Source organism: Bolinopsis microptera, chromosome 3 (genome assembly GCF_026151205.1).
Source record: "Bolinopsis microptera isolate Bmic1 chromosome 3, MBARI_Bmic_1.0, whole genome shotgun sequence".
Taxonomy (NCBI): domain Eukaryota; kingdom Metazoa; phylum Ctenophora; class Tentaculata; order Lobata; family Bolinopsidae; genus Bolinopsis; species Bolinopsis microptera.
In genome coordinates, this window is record NC_087074.1 from 2,835,625 (window position 1) to 2,854,378 (window position 18,754).

The 18,754-nt window shown below is 38.5% G+C and overlaps 2 protein-coding genes across 3 annotated transcripts in view; one reads left to right on the forward strand and one right to left on the reverse strand.

Moving 5' to 3' along the window:
- LOC134812994 (uncharacterized) overlaps positions 1 to 18,754 on the reverse strand; it is a 146,418-nt gene that overhangs the window by 113,020 nt on the left and 14,644 nt on the right. The window lies entirely within an intron of this gene.
- Positions 2,565 to 3,784, forward strand: LOC134813374 (uncharacterized). The gene is made up of 4 exons (XM_063821110.1): positions 2,565 to 2,648; positions 2,800 to 3,208; positions 3,348 to 3,458; positions 3,586 to 3,784. The coding sequence occupies exons 2-4, from the start codon at positions 2,897 to 2,899 to the stop codon at positions 3,778 to 3,780; spliced, it is 618 nt and encodes a 205-aa protein (XP_063677180.1). The 5' UTR covers positions 2,565 to 2,648; positions 2,800 to 2,896; the 3' UTR covers positions 3,781 to 3,784.

Consider the following 18,754-nt stretch of genomic DNA (forward strand, 5'->3'; position numbering starts at 1 on the left):
ATAGATAGCAAATGAAATTTCCAGGGCCGAAATTTTACCGTTTTGACCGAATTTCTGACCCGCAACCAATTAGTCAGTCAACTATAGATAGCAAATGACACGATTGGGGTGCTGGAATTTTGATTTGGGTTGGAGGAAGCTCACAGCAGAAATCTTAACAAAACGAAAAGTTGTATTTTCAAAACTCTGTCCCATTTTCAGATTTGAAAATTTGTGAACCCACAATTGACTAATTGGATGAAATTTTTGCCCACAAACCAATTAGTCAGTTAATTAATGATGATATGAAACCAAATTGAGGTACTGGTAATGAATAACCCGGAAGTATACAGCAAATATTTTGACATATTTTGTCACATTAGGGATATTTCCTCAGCTAGCCTTGAGGTCTGAACTGCCCTATTTGAGCCAATTTTTCCCGGTGCACCAAGTGTGCAAGAACTTACATTCCCATTCTACTAGTTCTATTGACCTTTTAACGTTTGCTGACATCTGTACTTTTAATTCTTTTAGTTATTTTATACACCTTTGGGTACTCGCCGCATTTGTTGATTGTGTTAAATGTTCGGAAGTAGAGGGAATTGATATGAGCTGCTTTGGTCCTTTATTTTTTCGTAAGGTCGTTGTGAAACTATTAGACGCCGCAAAATCTCTTGGAGCCAATAAACAGGCGACTTAAGGAGCTCGATACATTTTGATGGGTATTTGTGAAAATCGATCCGCTGGCTGTTACGCAGCATCACCAGTCGATGAACAGCATTGAAAGCATTTGTCGCGTCAACCATTATACGCGCTTCAGCTGATTCAGCTTGGAATTGCTGTCTAATGAAATGGACTGCTGCTTCAGTACCAGATTTTAGCCCTGTGCTAATTTGTAATGGTCCCGCTGTTTCCTGAATATCCATCTTAAGTGCCCAAGCGATAGCCTTCCCCACTATCCTTCTCACATTCAAGCCAATACCAATTGGTCTAACACCCGCGCCGGGCATTTGTTAAGCGGTATTATACGGCAGTTGACATAGGAATCAATGATAGATGGATCAATGTATTCAGATGCCAACGAGCGTGCAAATTTGGCTAGCTCATCACGTAAATCTTGCCCCTCTCCTTTCAAATTATTGTGTAGCAGAAAATACTTGAAGAATTCTGCATCAGTGATGGACGGTCCTGCTGCAGCTGCACCGTTGGTCATCTTTGACGCCCGGCCAATCATATTTCCATCGATTAAGTCGAAATATGAGGAGTTTAGCTTCATTATTGGGCCGCATAGAAAGATAAAGAGAGCTAGAGGAAACTTTGGACGCGACCCCTTTATCAAGATAGTTAAGGAGTGCCTTATCCAACTCCAGTGGGGTAGCTTAAGTGTTCAAAGGAGGAGCTACTGCTAGATGAATGCACTCGGTCAGTGCGCACGGAGATCCAGCCTGGCAGCAGCCCCTTGGTAATGGTATACTCGAAGGTCTGCATGAGTGTGCTCCTGGACCCTCTGTTGCCTTTGACCTCGCAATGGTATCTAAGGAGTTTGAGAAGGTTGTCATGAAGGCGAGGGGGTGGGGGTAGCTTAATAATGTATATAATTTGACAGTTCGACCCGCGATCACGGGCCACAGCGCGGCTTGCGTAATTTTATTCACTGATGCTATTTACAAATACAAGTGCACTGTTCTGTCATTTACAGGTTTAAATATGAACAGACATCAGGATTCATTCGTATCACAAAGTCACTCAAATATGTACCCATTTCATCCTGAGTTCAACGGTCCTTCAATCTGCATTTATTAATATTATACAACCATAATCACGACCAGAGACTCTAAGTCTATTCTTTATTTGAATAGTCAAATCTGTCCTTATGCCCTGGTCCTCTAGATTTGTGCGTCTCGCCCTTGTGCTAGAAAATGACAAGTTTAACAATCCTGTGCCTGTGTTGAGTATTCAACAGTTTAACTGTATGTCATGTCTTCAGACTCTAGCTCTCTAAGCTCTAGCACCACTTGTTAGATCATTGCTAACACAAGCCGCATCTAAACGCCCATTACTGTCATTAGCCTTGCTCCAAGCAACAGTGACCAATGCACAATAGAAACGAGCGCATCACCTAGGCAACCAATGGCAACGCAGACATCTCCAAGGCAACCAATGGCATAGTTTTTCCGATTCCTCCAGCCAATCCGCGGTCGAGAAAAACGATTATGTTCCTGGTTACATTAGCCTGATTCTAAAATTAGCACACCCGGACAAGGCATCGTTATCACGTTATCACAGACCCTTATCTTTACAAAGCGAACAGGCTGTAACTAAAGTTCACCTGTAACTACACCTGTTCTTGACAGAAGACATTTTTCAAAAGTTGGTTCGTTCTGTAGAGCTCGATTTGGTGGCTTGCTGGGCAGTCAAAATCTGAAAAACTGACTATCAACGGTTAAGTTACAGTTGATTGAAGTTGTACTTACTTCCCTGGATCAGACTGTTAGCACCTTGCAGGTCGTTAATCCAGGTTTCCCATTGGTTGCACGCGGTAAGCCACGTGAACAGCACCTGATGGTGCCGCTGTTCGCTGTTGCCTGGTGCCCACCCTCAGTTCTCTCTCTACAATTGGACTGCGGCTGAAATCTGGAGATGATTAGTGGATCTCAGACCTCCTACAGGTAGTTTAGTCGACCTTACTTTGTGTTTTCTTGTCGTAGATATTCGTTAAACATCAAACTGGGTGGTAATATTACACGTTCCCACTTCTGCTAACAGCTAACTATTTTAGTATTTTATACAAGGAACGCACAATTAATTATTTCCTTTCAGTGTTACACTGCAAGAAGAGCATAGAAAATAAAGATCACAGAGCGAGTTGTATCCTTTGAATAATCAATGTCTAAAATCGTATCTGTGTCAATGTTCGATGGGTGTTGTTATTGTAACTGACAGTATCTGTCTACTTTTGATGTACTTCAAATCATGTTTTCGTGTCAAAATATCCGTTTCACTCACAACATTAACTCAATCACCTTCATTTTCTAACCGAGCCACCTTTTATTTTAAAGATCTGGGACAGTATGACAACATTGTCGTGGGAGCCACTGTCGTTGGTTCCAACAGCAACGACGGGACTAAGACGGTAGACGGTGAAGTTGTTACGTATGGTGAACTCATCGACAATAAGTACGATACCGGCTACGTATTTGAAGCTGCCCAACTTGGACCCCAAGACCAGGTTATGCTTTTAATATTTTGCTTTCAACATTTAAGCAACTGAAGACAGCATTGGTGGACCACCGCTTCTAATTATCAAATTTCCAAAAATGATGTCATCTATACTAAAATATACTATACTAACCCATGCATTTCTTCAGATAAAACTTGTGGTCACATTCAAAAGTCCCGGTGACGGTGAAGACAGCTACGGAATCAATAAACTTTTCATCTTCTCCAAGAAGGACTTACCATCTGTTACCGGCTGGAAGGTAAAGACCGTAATTTAAGTTATAATTTTCCTTTTTTAACTGCATGTTTATGCTGACGCTTGCGTTACACTTATTATTCCATTCGCGTGAACTTTTATCGATTTGATACACAGCCTCCGTTTTACAGGTTTATTTCAAATCGATCCCGCGTAACGGGGCCGAATGGCCGTGTCAAAGAAATGACGGAACAGGGGAGGCAGTGCCCTCCACTGGCAAAAGGACCGAGAAGTGGGACGGCTGGGAAGCAGAAGTAAAGTGCGGTCCGAACACCCAGACTAAAAGCTTGATTCTAATTCATAAGAGTGCAATTTCTTACAACTGAAACGATCTGATGAGTGGCTGGATGCCATCGATCAAGAAACGAGTGTGAACTAGTATGGAAACCCGGCACTCAGACCTGCTCTAGATGCCCCCAAGGTTCGTCTTAAGATCAGACTATATTTTCAATGAAATTCGCACGATCTCAGATAAAAGTTTACAATCAGATATTTCCCCTTAAAAATCATGATCCCTTTGTAAACACAGAATATCCACAGGTCAGATTGGAGTTAAAGAAGGCGAGAGTGAACCTAGATGTGAAGATTGTCCTGCAGGATCATTTTCAGCTTACTTGGACACCTTTGAGCCTATACTGGAATGCTCTGAATGTAGTTCTGGTATGTCACCGTTACTTAATAAATTTATTTCAAAAAGTTTAAAAATTCGCTATCAATGATGCCCGGTTGTCATGTATTTCTATTTTGGTGACTTTTCTAAATGATTTTTTTTTCCAGGAAGTACTCAGAAGCAGGATCCTCGACTTGTACAGACTGTGAACCTGGCACCTATCAAGATGTTCCTGGGTTCTAGTTCCTGTAAAATATGTGTGGCCGGCACCTTCCAGGCGCTGGCGGGCAAGACTGGGTTCGAACAATGCGAGCCTGGTTACTCTTCTCTGGACAGATCCAGTGAGTGCTCTGCCTGCGCAGTCGGCTCCTTTGCTTCCATCAGTGGCTCAGCTGAGTGCACAGAGTGTTCACCGGGCGAATATCAGAAGGATCGGGGACAGAAATTCTGTCTGGGCTGTAAAGCAGGCACGTTTTCTAATGATTCCGGAGCTGATTCCTGCACACTCTGCCCAAAGGTAAAAAGTAAAACAAGGTGTTCTGTCCCGATTTAGTTCTATTTGTCATAAATAAGTTGTCTTAAGGTTATGGACATACACATAGCCGTGAAAATGAATACCTAAATTCTATTTTCTAACCCATTTTTTTGTTTTTTTTTCCCCCCCCAAAGTTTTTTCAACAACCATCAAGCCAGAGTTCATGTACAGAGTGTGAAGCTGGAGAGTACCAGTCTTTAGAAGGACAGACAGAGTGCATCAAGTGCAACGTCGGAACCTTCAACAACGAAAACGGGCAGGACTCTTGCGATCCTTGCCCGGTCGGCATGTAAGTTATTTGTTATCATTGTTCAAAAATTGTGATACTGAATCCGCCACAAAGTCATAGATAAGTGTGAATGAATCTACTGTGAGCTTACACCAAACTTGCGATATATCAAATTTAAAAGTTCTAACCGCAAATATTTTAGGTTTTTTGGATGCGATCCCAGAGGACCAGTATTTGAAGTATGTGAACCAGGTCAATACCAAGACGTGACGGGATCTATAGACTGTAAACTTTGTCCACCTCTAAAGTATCAAGATCAGCAAGGAGCCTCTCAATGCATAGATTGTGAGCAGGTACGTTTATCACTAAAAATAGGCTTATAATAAGCTACCTAAACATGGTAACGTAGCAGGCGAAATAATCACAGCCTTAATTGAAACTGCAATTAGAAACGACCCGACTAGTATGAGAAACCTTTTGTTTAATTATATTTCTCTAACAGCGAAATATCATTATAAGGAGCTCACACCTGTACAACTTGGCAAAGCAGACGTAATCTAGACTTCGCAACAAAAACCGTAAATGGGACTGACCGATGGAATCCTACTCTGAAGAGACGGCTGTGTCCTGTATCCAGTGTGATTTCATGTTTTACCAACCTATGAAGGGTTCCGTATCTTGTATCCCTTGTTGATGCGGTTAGTCTCAGATTTCAAGAGGCAATTTCAACTAAGTCGGCTTTTTTTAAACCTTTCACTTTCAGTCGGATGCTTGAATTTATTTATTTCGAAAACTTTCCGATCACAACTTCATTTGCATTTGAAGTATAAGTGTAACAGAAAATTGCTCAGTTGAGCATTCAATTGTGCATTCAATTGTTATATCACCCACAGGTCACGATAACAGAAGCAAAATGCTCGGTGAATTGCCAAACAGTGCGAGCGAGGAACCCCACCGCAGCAACCGACAACAGTGAGCCATTGTGTGAGCCAGCCAGCCAGGGATTCTTCCTCTGGACAGTATGGCTTGTCAGAGTGCCGAACCTATGACCTACGGACGCTACATCACGGTCAAGGGAAGGGGGGGGACAATCGAGTGCGAAAAGTTTGAGAAAGGAAGTTTTCCAGAGTGAAACCTGTGCATGAGACGTGCGAGTTTACCCCCTGGAACCTTCATTTGATGACGAAGGATTTCGAACTTAATCCAAGTATTCTGAAATTCCGTTATTTGAGGTATTGATTCCTCACCTCTCGGTCGGCGGCATTATTGATTTGATGAGTTCAAGTTAAATTCTGTACAAGTTTTTTCTGTTTCAGGACTCAGTTGAATTACGCTTTGTAAAGTGGATAACAGTTGCCTCAGAACGGTGGTTTTCCACAAGTTGTGTTGCCTGCTCCTACGGCTACTTACTCGCCCAAGAGGCCGGGAAAAAAATTCTTGCCTGTCCTAAAAGAGCCGCTTTAATCAACCACCCTCATGTCACTCAATTATTCCCAACTGTCCGGCCCAACAGTTCACTAATCATCAGTATGGAACCTTTAAATTCCCGAATGGAACCTCCTTGTGAATGCGGCTCTGGAAAAGCTCACGAACGAAATGTTAAATCGCCGTGAGTTTAACTTAAATAACCAAATATATTATTATTTAGACTGAGTCCTGAAATTAATTAATTTCATTTGTGTCCCTCGATCTTGTCGCAAAGTGGACGTTGAAAGTAGATCCGAAAAATCATATTTAACTCAAAGTACCCCACACCACGATTTGAATATGTGATTAACCACCCTATGATTTCAGTTGGATGTGAACGATGAGAAAGTGTTCCGCAAACATAACATCGAGTGCCAGACCTGGTTTGAGAGCGTGTTCCAGAAGATTGAATGGACCACGCCCTCCTACGCAAGTGCGAACCGTTAAGACTTGAAATTCTGAACCCCCATACGTTAGTAATTTGATTAGTTAATTGACTAAAAAAGATATTTGAAACAGAGTTTAATCATTTAAACATTTGTAGCGTACAGCCAATTCATTTTAGCACAGAATCCGTTGATCGGTATTTCAGAATGCAGCAGAGAGGCGATAAAAGAAGCTGAGCACCTCTGGCAAAAGTTCCGCGAAGCTACCGTAGATCCAACAGTAGCTACCTCTATGTTATCGGGTCTGATGGGAGCCTTAGGGACGCCCGCACGCTGATTCCAACAAACCCGAACCCAGATCCAACAAATCCAAATTAACAGTCCACAAACCCAGACCAAACAGATGCTAAAGATAACGAAAAGGAGAGGTGACTATGACTGCTGACACAGCCAGTGGGTGAAACACTCTCTCTGTGGTTGCTAACTCTGTACCCCCAAAGTTTTTGGCTAATCCCTAAAATCAGAAGAACATTCAGGGCGTCCTATCCAACAGCTTCGCAGAACAAGACGCGACTTTGTACAGATGCTGGACTGAACCGCTTCTCTGCTTGAGTACAATTTTATACCATAAATGACGTAATTAACTTTGAAATAGAAAGACAATAACTATTAAGCCCGAAAAAGTCCCACCTCTGAAAATAGTAACACCATCTTTATTTCTCAGAGGGCGGTAATTTTGGGACAATTCGATAGTGAGGCAAGCATGTCGCTGCCCGTAGAAGAACCTGAAACACCAACGAGATCGCATCGTCAGAGGAGATGGCGAACAACGGAGAACTAAACCGAAGAAAAAGAAATGAAAGAGTATAAAAACGGACACTATGACGATCCATTCCTACCCCGATGACCGAGAGACTTTGTCCAAGAGAGTGCAGAGTTGCACGCTAAATTAAAAATTCTTCTTGACAAAACTTTTTTCAAACAATCGATAGAAACTTTTAATTAATTCAAGACTTATCAACCAAAATATTGGTTCCATAATCCATTGATTTCAAAAATTAAAAGTAGAGAAATTTTATTGGTCCTCATAAAGAATCCAGGGTCCTTTCAGTTTTAGAGTCTTTGTTTTCAATGTTTCGGATCTAACGTTTTTAAAAGAATTAAAAGTCAAATGAAACAATTTTCAGTCGTTATATAGACTTTTGGGAATGATGAGGAGGAAGAGGAAGAAGAGACTGGAACTGATGATGCTATCACTGATGGAGCGAAGAACGAAGAACCACAGAACAAGAACTACCAGCAACAGAAGCCCCTGTCATTCCATAACCTGTCCATCTGAGGTGAAGAACAGCTCCACCAGCGCCCCTGCTCTGAGTATAGTGCGTAGAAACGAAACCATCCTTCCTTGTCAAGAAGATTGTCATGGTGGAAATGCCCCCTCTGTCCAATCTCTTCACTCGGCGTCTGGTGATAAAATAGTGAATGCCCAAGGGAACTAGTCTGCGTATATTTGAGACTCCAGCACTGTTTCCTACCAAGAAGGACGCTGACAACAGCACAGGCACTAAAAAACTATAAAAGGTGTATTGTTGAGCCGCAAGGTCATTATATTGTAGAAAATTCAATTACGTACATGTCACGTCACATGAAAAATAAGAATATATAAATGTTTAAAATGCCTATTCCAAGACGCAAATGAGTTAACGGTTCTTCATTTAACAAAAATCTCTGTCTGATTGCAATAATAATTTTGCAGGTAGTCAGTAAAGTAGTGCTCCTCTCACATTTGCTCCAAAACATCAGCAACATTTAATCCCCACTAGCTCTCATTTCACCAAAGATTAAACCTGAGGATTATGATCCAGTGACACAAGAAGTCCAGAACAAGTGTGTCCGTACTATCATAAAAGGTACTAGATTATAAAATGAATTAACAAAAAGTTACGAGCCCAGTTCTACAATTACAGTATAATGAGTTTAATGCGGAAAATCTCGACTACACTCTCATACTAATGACCGTAAAACATTTACTCACGCTTAACAATACGATTGCATTTTACTCCAATGTCTCCTCCACTCACTTACATTATGTTTCTATTATCAGGAACGAACTCGTAGGAAGTCAGAGATGGATCACTACAACCTCAGTCTACAAGACGCTTGGTGGTCATTTTTCCCTGCTCCTGCAATCACATTGACCTAAGCTTTGCTATCCGATGATCTCCTTGAACCGATTTCCCTGAACTATCTGATTAATTCATAGTCAGATAACAACCCCCTTCTGGCGTTCTCTCTCTTTTGTCCTTCTCGTTATGATCGGAACTATTCTTCCGTTCAAAACAACTCATGTAAGAATCTGGGAATCAACAATTATTCACAACATATACTATAATTTTAATTACTATAAAATGTATAGCTAACTAAGCTTCAAAGCAGATGGAATGCATAATAAGCGCTTCAAAGCGAATCATCTTTAAGTAATAAAACTTTAAGATGAAAACTTGGCGATCAACCATGATTATTTTATACTGCAGATCTACACGGTCCATGAAGAAACATCTGACCTTGCGGAACCCATGTTTTTGCCTTTATCATATTTTCATCTCACCACCTTGATGGAATCGTCAGTGAAAATGGTAAGTTGCTTCATTCAATATATTTACGGTCATTAATTAATTGAGTCATACACTTAGAGCCCAAAACTGTGCTTGCCCCAAAACTGTTGTACAAATATGAACTTATTTAATTCAAAGAAACAGTAAAAATTTCAGTTCCCATTGTTGTAAAGGAATAGCTATTATGAAGGACTACACATATCTTAGTTGTATTCATGTGGACTCATGTGATAGTGTCATTATGTACAGCAGTCAGTCAGGTAAAACTTAAATTTGGTTGCTAATTGATTGGAAATTTATTCCAGGAAAACTTTATTCGCTGCTAATTGATTGGTAAATATAAGTAAAACTTTATTGCGCAATTTGAATGGTAATATAATTCGGGAAAGCTCCAGCATCTCCTCATCAATAGCACCTGATAGTAAATTAAGTGATAATAAATGAACTAATTAGTACCGATATTTAATAATTAAATAATGATAAACTTGCACTTTGTTCAGGTTTTCGGAGGTCACATCTGTAAATAACTGTTTGAAAATTTCAACATGTTCAGCTGGATCAACACCACTACTCTCACTCTCCCTTTAAACCCGACTACTTTCTCACGGTGAAGGAATACTACTTTGAAGACGGTTACGTTTGATTTTTTCGAGTCCGTTGTTTATCAATAACTTTTTTTGTGTTTCATGTTTGAGAAACTAAAGCTTAGGCCATTCATCATTTGTTTGGAAAGGAAGACTAATCAGTCAACCAAACTGAGTTCAGCTTACTAATACAGTTATACCAATTAGAAAGTGTGTTGTAGATCTCGGCGTCAGAAACATGTCCTTTATCTGCCATTGCAGTCCTCCTGGGAATCAACTTTTTCAGATTTCGGTGACTCTCTGAGAGTTATCGCCAAACAAAGAATCCAGAATAAGAAGCAAAACAGAAAAACCATGGAAGGAATTTATTTAATTTTGGTTTTCGCGTAGCTTAAATAAAGAACAAATTCGAAGCCAATAAACTATTAACACCTAACTGTCAACAGAATGTAAAATCAGGGATTTTTGGTTAGCAAATTACTGCAAAAGATTTCTATGATACCATGAAAACTTTTTCAGAAACTTATATAGGAATTTTCACGATGATTAACCCCCAAATTTTTTCAGAAACAACTGAAAGCCGTTGCCAGCATATCTTGTAATGCTTGTCTATTTTGGAATTCTTGGCTTCGTCATGTTGGTCCCATTAGATCCCAATTTCCAGTTTGCTTTATCCCGTCCAATCAACGGGCTTCAGTTGGTTGAATTTATGAAATATTATTAAATTGATCACAATCATCTTAAGATTCCATTCAAAAGAACCTATACATGAACATGCGATAACAATTCAAAAATATATAAGCTTTTAAAATTATCGATTAGATATCGGTTACCCTCGAACAAGCCCCATGTATATTGTTAATTAAAGCTCCAACCTATACAGCCATCCTTACGAACCTAACTACAAAACCCCACAGTGCTTGTTCATGTTCTATTCAACTGCGTTCGACACCGAGCATACATGGACCTATTGGAATATTAAATTCGGGTTGAAGACCAGTAAGAGCAACAGCAACGCACAACTCCGCAGCGCAGGTCGGAAGAGTGTCGCCACCACCGCAAGCAATGTCAGACCTCCAACCGTTCGAGGAGCAAACCTCCGTTAGATGAATCATCTTACTTTATTAGAGATATCAAGTGCGCTATTTGAATGAAATACTAGTTGTGGCTGTTCTCAACAGAGTACAGACCACACCTTATTTTGTAAGCCCTCAAAATTTTTAATTTTAATTCTAAAATCCTTTTCTGTATAACAACTTTAATTTAGTATAAGTAAGTTCTGGTAGTTCATTAAGTAGTTGTGATTCATTCTAATAAAAACAATAATTTTAATTTTGAGCATTATCAACATTGACTGAAATCTGAATACTTGAACTTTTCAAGTGTGGTCCCTGCAACTCCCTCTTCCAGCACCGGCCGCTTGCCAAGCCTGCCCCACACCGGCTTCACTTAACCCTGGTGCGCTCCACGTGCTAAACCGACGTACTAGCAAGCCCAGGCTCAGGCCAAAATTGAGATGAAGCTAAAAAACTTGAACACCAATATAGCATTGGCTGTGCGATTATGGAAAATGAGAACGTTAATGATATTAATGATTATCAGAAATTAAGGCTATTTGTCTCCGCTAGCGGCAGTGCCACAATTACCAGCTTTAGTTTGAAGGACTGTCATACTGGAATATTTGTTAGTTGAACTGCAATTGTTTTTAACTTATTAATTTTGTTACGTGTTAGCAAGTTGCTCGTCAACCAAACAGAACAAAAAAATATTTTAGTATATAAAATATTTTTTACATGGTCCATGCTTTAGTTTTGTATTTAGTTATGTTAGTTTTTTAGATTCTTAGTTACTGTTTTTATCCAAGATTATATGAATGAATAAATACATTTATACATGTAACTCTCGCAATGATTGCATACTTTATAGTTTTAATACTGTTTGAACCATATTTCTAATTAGACTCGTAATTTTCGTTAAAATCATTACTACTTCTAATTTAGTAATTTTTTTCAGTGTATTATCTGCAGTTGATTTATTCCGAATATAATTTTTATGTCTATTTCCTTTCGATTTTGAATCAAATTCAACTGAAAAGTTGTATTCGTCCTAAAGTCTGACTTATCTTAAATCCAATTCTCATCACCACTAATATAACCATATTAATTATAGTACTATTTTTAAATTTTCCTAATAGCGTAATCAATATTTTATACATTGTGTGCATTAGTTATATTGATTGTAATAAAATTTTAAGGCGTTAGTGCCGAGTAATGCCTCTGTAGTGCACCTCAATTAATCATATAAAACAGAGTTTATATGACAAACAAGCTAATAAGACTAAAGAATCTTAATTATCATAAAACTATATTCACTGTCCACTTATAATACTACAGTCAATAAATCCATGAAATTACGATATTCCCAGCGGTAGATTTATGGATTGATTCGCATTATACTAAACAGTTTTCTGATAAGTGCATGAACTGCATGTCCTGCATCGCGTCTGGCATATTGGCAGAATGTTCCATACTTCCCATTCTGTTGGACTCTTTTAGCGAAGACGTAATATATTGACTATCACTACAACACCTTTCAAAACAGAATGATCATTATATGACTTCTACAGGCTTCCAGTACAACAATGAGTTAATTGCCAACTCTCCTTGGTAACAAGTTCGCTAGCACAATGCACCATCATAAGTAATTCGTATAGACATTGTAGCCACACGCAAAGATTCTAGGCTACTCCCTAGTTATAACACATAATCGACAATGTCAGTAAATTACCAATCGTTCAGTATATTACCAATCGTCAGTATAATACCAAGTTTGCCGGGAGAACCCTGGCGATGTCCTTGCTGTACGCATTGTTAAACAAGGTACTGTAAACCGAGGGGTTTTCGTTTAGGCCCTTCACACTTTGTTTTCTGTCTGTTCTAATGTATCGTCACCAATAGTGACTTAATATATAATCAATAGACCTACTAGCCTGCTGATTTATCGCGCTTCGATCTCATCTGAAACTATGCTTGGTGTAGCTTGTTTGGTATAATATAGTAATTCTGGTCCTATAGTTGGGAATGAGGTAGTTGTCTGTTCACGAAGATCGCCCTCTAAACCTTACAAGGAAATATTTTCCGGTAGATCCTTGGTATAATAATCAACATTTGACAGAGCATAGTGTGGAGTGAGCTAATGGTGCCCATCCTTGGAGAACCCGGCAAATGTCCATTGCTGGACGGCAGTAGTGTTAAACAAGGTACTGAAACCGAGGGGTTCCGTTCAGGCCCTTCACACTTGTGTCTGTCTAGTTCTAATGTACGTCACAATAGTGACTTTAATATATGGCAAGAATAGGCGAGGAGGAAACGTTACTGTGTTTACAATCATACCCAAATACCCATTTCTATCAAGAATTCGACAGCCTGAGATGTAATTGGTGATATATATATTATTTCTCCTAAATTACGTTAACTAGAACATTTATCGTGGTCATTATCAATACATATTGGATGAGTTGGTGAGGAATTGTAGTTAGTTTCCTGAAAATAAATTGAATAATAGTAGTTTGAAGTTAGCAATATCCTAGTAACAGAATGACGTTTAACAATCAAAGGCTCAGTAGTTGTAGCAGGCACGTATCCAGGATGTATATCTTCCAGGTCAAGCAACACCCCGCTGAAATCTAGGATGTTGTTCCTTCTAAAATTGGTTGAGGAAATTGAGAGCATTTGCCACATTAATCACTGCATCCTAGGCACATAAATAGCCCCCCCATAAGACATATGTTAACATAACTTCTTCGGAAATAATTCTTAGGTAGGCAAGGCTGTTAGTCAGGTGATGCTTTGCTGCTCTGCCTCATTGCTGGCTACGTGGCTGGTAGTTTGTCGAATGACACAAATTTAATCAATAATAATTTTTACAGTTCATCATATATTTGGGGCCGATATTTAATTTGTGGCCTAGGCAACTGCAATTGTGAGTTTTACCCAGAATGATGATATTTTCTCTCGCTAGTGGTTTCCTCGTTACTCTTTTATTCCTAAATGTCTTAGTAAGACACTGTTGGTCTGATTCGAGTTATTATATATATTGATAAATATGGTATCAAAAGATCAAAAGGACTAAAAATTTTCGAGCGAGCAAACACTTTAAATAGAAACTCAAACTTCAAAAATTTTTTTAAAAGAGTCCCGACATTGGATATGAAACCAACTTGAATCGATTTATTTTTTGAACGCTGATTGAGAAATCATTAATAAATATGTAACTAAACAGATTGTTTTTGGAATATTTTCCCTATTTGGTTCAGCAATAGCCCATTTTTGTATTTCGCTGTAAACAAACTACCATCCTTATCCCTGTGTATATTAGCAGTATAGTCTAGGAATATTTCGTGTCAGCGCGATTGATGAAACACAATCTCCAATAACTCCATATTATTTAGTTAAAGATTTTGATATCGTTAACCGCGTTTATTCCTCTTAAAACCCGCATAATTTAATAATAAAACCTGCTTTTCCAATTTATTCGTAAGGAAATTATAGTATGTGTGTAACAGAGGCCTTGGACAGTTTTTTAAAGAAAAGTCACTTAATTTGTGACCTGTACTTGTCCGACCCTGCTATATTGCTTTTCCGCTTCACTTGGGTCCACTCACTTAACTATTGTCCTCAGCATACTTGATTTTCTGCTGTCTAATCTACTTGCATCCGAAAATTAATTCATCAAATTTTACCATCACTTCACACTCGAATGCGCTCAACGGGCTCGGATAGCATCTCTTGTAAGTCATTGTTACGATTAATAACGAGAGAACGCACGGGTCACATCACGTATTATTACTAGTTCAACATTTATGACGTGTAATGGTGTCCATGAAAAATTTATTTATACATGATCGTTTTAAGGAAACTTCCACCCTTGACCCTTGTTACGTGTGATAGACCTTTCTCTCCATTGTGTCCCTCGCCCCCGTGTCCAACCATTTAGAAACTTTTCGCCCTCGTGCCTTCTCCCATTATTGACTTCGCCATTATCATATACCCCACTAAACCTTAATCCACCCTAACCGTATTTAATTACCAATTTGTTGTAAAAACCCTGGGAGGTACCACAATGAACGCTTTCAATATCAATAATACACATGTAATACCTTATTGGACCCTTATTTGACCGACATTATACTTGAACGACATAATTTTGAAACGGACATTAAAATGAACAATCGCAGGCATCGAAGGCATTCATATAATGTATTTAATTTACTACATTGTCAAGACTTTATATGAACGGACATTAAAATGGAACGTTAGGGCCCCAGCGACCAATTAATGTCCGTTCAAATAAATTCCCATCATTAAGAGATTAATTAATTGCGATTATTAATATTTTATTGCCAATGTAATTAATAAAAATAGTCTACAATTTATTAATCACTGAACTTCCTAGAGGTCATTTGGTCTGGACCTGCACAAAACCACTGTTTTTGGGTGTAATTCCCCCTTAAGGGTTTCTTAAGTGGTGGCATTTGGGCTTAGTTGGGGTGGTCTTTGGTCGTCAATCAGTTGCTTTATAGTATGCCAATATTAAAAATAGGTGCATACAATATATTAATCGTAATTCCAAACACGGTCAATAGTCATACATTAAGAAATACCCTTATTTGATACTTAAATAAATAAAATGTGATTTTTTAATCTGCATATCCAAAAAATCACATTTTCTCCCATAACCTTCAAAGGGAATAATTTAGGGTGTTATGCTGTCAAACTCATATATAAAAAATGAGCTAGTTGCGGTATTTTTTATTTTCAAAAAGTCACTTAGCACATTCCTATCAAAATTAGAAAAATCAAGTAATAATAAAAACGAAAAATGTGCCTAAATTTGTTGATTGGCTTTGAGGTCCAATAGATCTGAAGAACAAATGATAACAACATTTTTGAGGGCATCAAAAACTGCGCTAGAAGAATTCAAGAACAATTTGAATTCAACCATCAATCAATCGATTCTTCCCGTGACTTACTTTTTTGTTAAAATAAGCCTGAAAGGACAATATTAGCTTTTGACTTAAAAAGTGTATAACGTACACACCAGCACTTTATTTAGATACGATATCAGGATTTACACAAACCTTGAAATAGATGTGAATAAAACGTGCGAGCAAAATTTCAACCCGATATCCACAAGAAATGATTAACTTATCGCGCTCGACCAACAAATTAATTTTTTCCGAAAATTGCACACTGTAACCCAGGAAAATGCTCGATTACAAAAATAGGTATTCTCAAAATGATTTTTTTTGGTTTGGAAACGTTCGCTAGAAGGTCACTGAACTGCCTATGAGGTCATTTGGTCTGGACGGCAACAAACCCACTTTTTTGGTGTATGCCCCCTTAAGGGTTTTCTTATGGTGGTGGCATTAGGTTTATTGGGTGACTTTGTCGTCAATCAGGCGGTAGTTTTGATATAAGATTGTGGTAAATACACTGAGGCAACCTATAATTACTATATCAATGAAAAAGAACAGTGTTTTGATGAGCGATATAAAAAATTTACGAATGACTTAAATCAAGAAAAATGTAATATTTAAAGACTGTTTTATGCGGATAGTGCCGGACAAACCTAAGGAAGCAAAATAATATTAAGTTTTTTTTAAATCGCCAATGGTTTTTACATATCTTCAAGTAATATGCAAGTCATATATCACAGCAGCTCTATCTGAACTTATAAAGGTTTAATTTTTGACCACAAACTTAATAACTTCCGAGACAGATAGGAATTACAACTAATAGCGTTACAATAGCGTTACAATAGCGTTACAATTCGTTGACAATAGCATTACAATACGTTACAATAGCGTTATAGCTGACAAGTAAGCAATATGTTTTGCATCTCATATGGCATCAGTATAGAACAATGAAAATCGACAAAATTTTAGCTCTCAGACACAGACGACTTGCCACACGTTTTTGTGTCCCCTTTTCTGCTGGCGAGATGAGTACAAGAACACATTCAAGTGGAAAAAATTTCCGAGACAGTCAAAGCATAATGCGTTGAATAAGGTGATTTTTTTCCACTCTGCAGTACTCAACTACTCATTAGCTTGTTCTTATTCTTGTGCTTTTCTTTAATTATCTATAATCCATCGTCATAAAATGTTATTAGGACACCATTAAATCTGCTGACTCTACCTTACAATATACTATCATGAACCCGTCTAACCCTAACGTGGTGTCCAAGACTCAAGAGACTAAAATAAATATTACCTATTAATTCGCGTTTTTGACACCAACCACTTGGGAGTCTTAATTTGGCACTAAATTACTTAATCTTTGGACAATCTTTATATGTTTATCACAGAGCTGATATTAAGTCCATTAAAGCATATGACCCATTCAAAAAAAGTTTCAGTGTAAATCTTTTACAGTTTTTGATGTTTTGGGAAAGTTCGCGTTAAAGTTGATGCCGTGTGTCAGTAAAATAGCACGGATCCATATATAATATCGAAAACCAACCGGAAGCTCAGTTTACTACACACTATCAAAAGTGAATTTAACAGCAGAAACGATACCTGAACCTCAGCTCAGTGAAGAAGAGGTGAACGGCTGGCGCAGTTCAGAATGAGTGCGCATAAGTTTAACATCTGAGGACCGGTAGATACGCCATCAACCGTGAAAATCCACTCGTCGCATTTTTATGCACTGTTCTTCATCAGACCTTGAAGCTGTCGGTATACTGGCTGAGTTACCCAATGTTTGAGCCGATCATTGAAGATGAGAAACACTTTCTCACCGATTGTTCGCTTTACCACGACCTGAGGCGAAACATAGTCAGCATGCGAGAACCATGATCACCTCTGGAGCGAGACCTTGCCGACCTTTTTCCAAGGATATCCTTATTTGCATGATCATAGAAACCTGCCAGATTTCTAGAGTAAAGTGAACATGCGGAGTTCCCCCCGATGACAGAAAAGAAAAGGAAGGACTAACACCATGACTCATGGACTCAACATGCGAAACGTGGAATCCGACAGTGTGATATTTTTCGTGTGTCGTTTTCACACTTTTGATTTATGTGGAATTTTGTGTGGATCTTAAGCATGGACCCAAAGGACTGGTTGTTCGCGTCATGAAACATTAGAATAGTTCGGTATTTTTAAACACTTTAGACTATAACCTCAACCGTGAGTTTTTTTCAGGACAGGTATTCGGTTCTTTTTTCGTTTTGACTTTCATTTTATCTTTAATTTTTAAATAATAGATTCCGACACTATGTTTATTGTAATGATCCATTTTATTTTTGAAATTCTTTCGTCTCGCTTTTTATATAGTAAGATAAATCGAGTGCGATATATATTGAGTGTTCCGTACCATTTTACTGACACCACGGCACAAACTTAACTCCGAACTTTCCGCAAGAAACCGTAAAAATATACAACTAACGTTTTGGACTGGTCAACGCATAAATGGCCCTCCAAATCACATGAAAAAATAAAAAAAGAGGCCAAGAAATAGGGAGTTTTCTAGAGCCCCAAAATTTGACCCCCAAGTGGTCCAAAAACCGCGAATTAAAATAGGAAATAATCATTTTAGTCTCTTGGAGTCTTGACACCAATTTAGGTTAAACAGGTTCCTGCTAGTTATAAGCAACGTACACATTACACATGTTTACTTAAACTATGCTTAACAAAACCTTTGTAAGACAGGGGGAACACGAAGACCTTCCTCTCACTCACTGTTTCAGTTCCAACGGTTTTCGTCTGGCCTCTTACAAACAGATGGAGGCCTTACACCGTTCCCACAGAATGCAACTCAGCTAGCTGCACGCCAGGTCTCCCAAAGTATATACGAAATCATAAAATAATAA

Coding starts and splice junctions, on each gene's coding strand:
- LOC134813374 (XM_063821110.1), top strand. CDS start 2,897: ATGGGTGTTGTTATTGTAACTGACAGTATCTGTCTACTTTTGATGTAC. Junction 3,209..3,347: donor AACTTGGACCCCAAGACCAG/GTTATGCTTTTA, acceptor GCATTTCTTCAG/ATAAAACTTGTGGTCACATT. Junction 3,459..3,585: donor CATCTGTTACCGGCTGGAAG/GTAAAGACCGTA, acceptor TCCGTTTTACAG/GTTTATTTCAAATCGATCCC.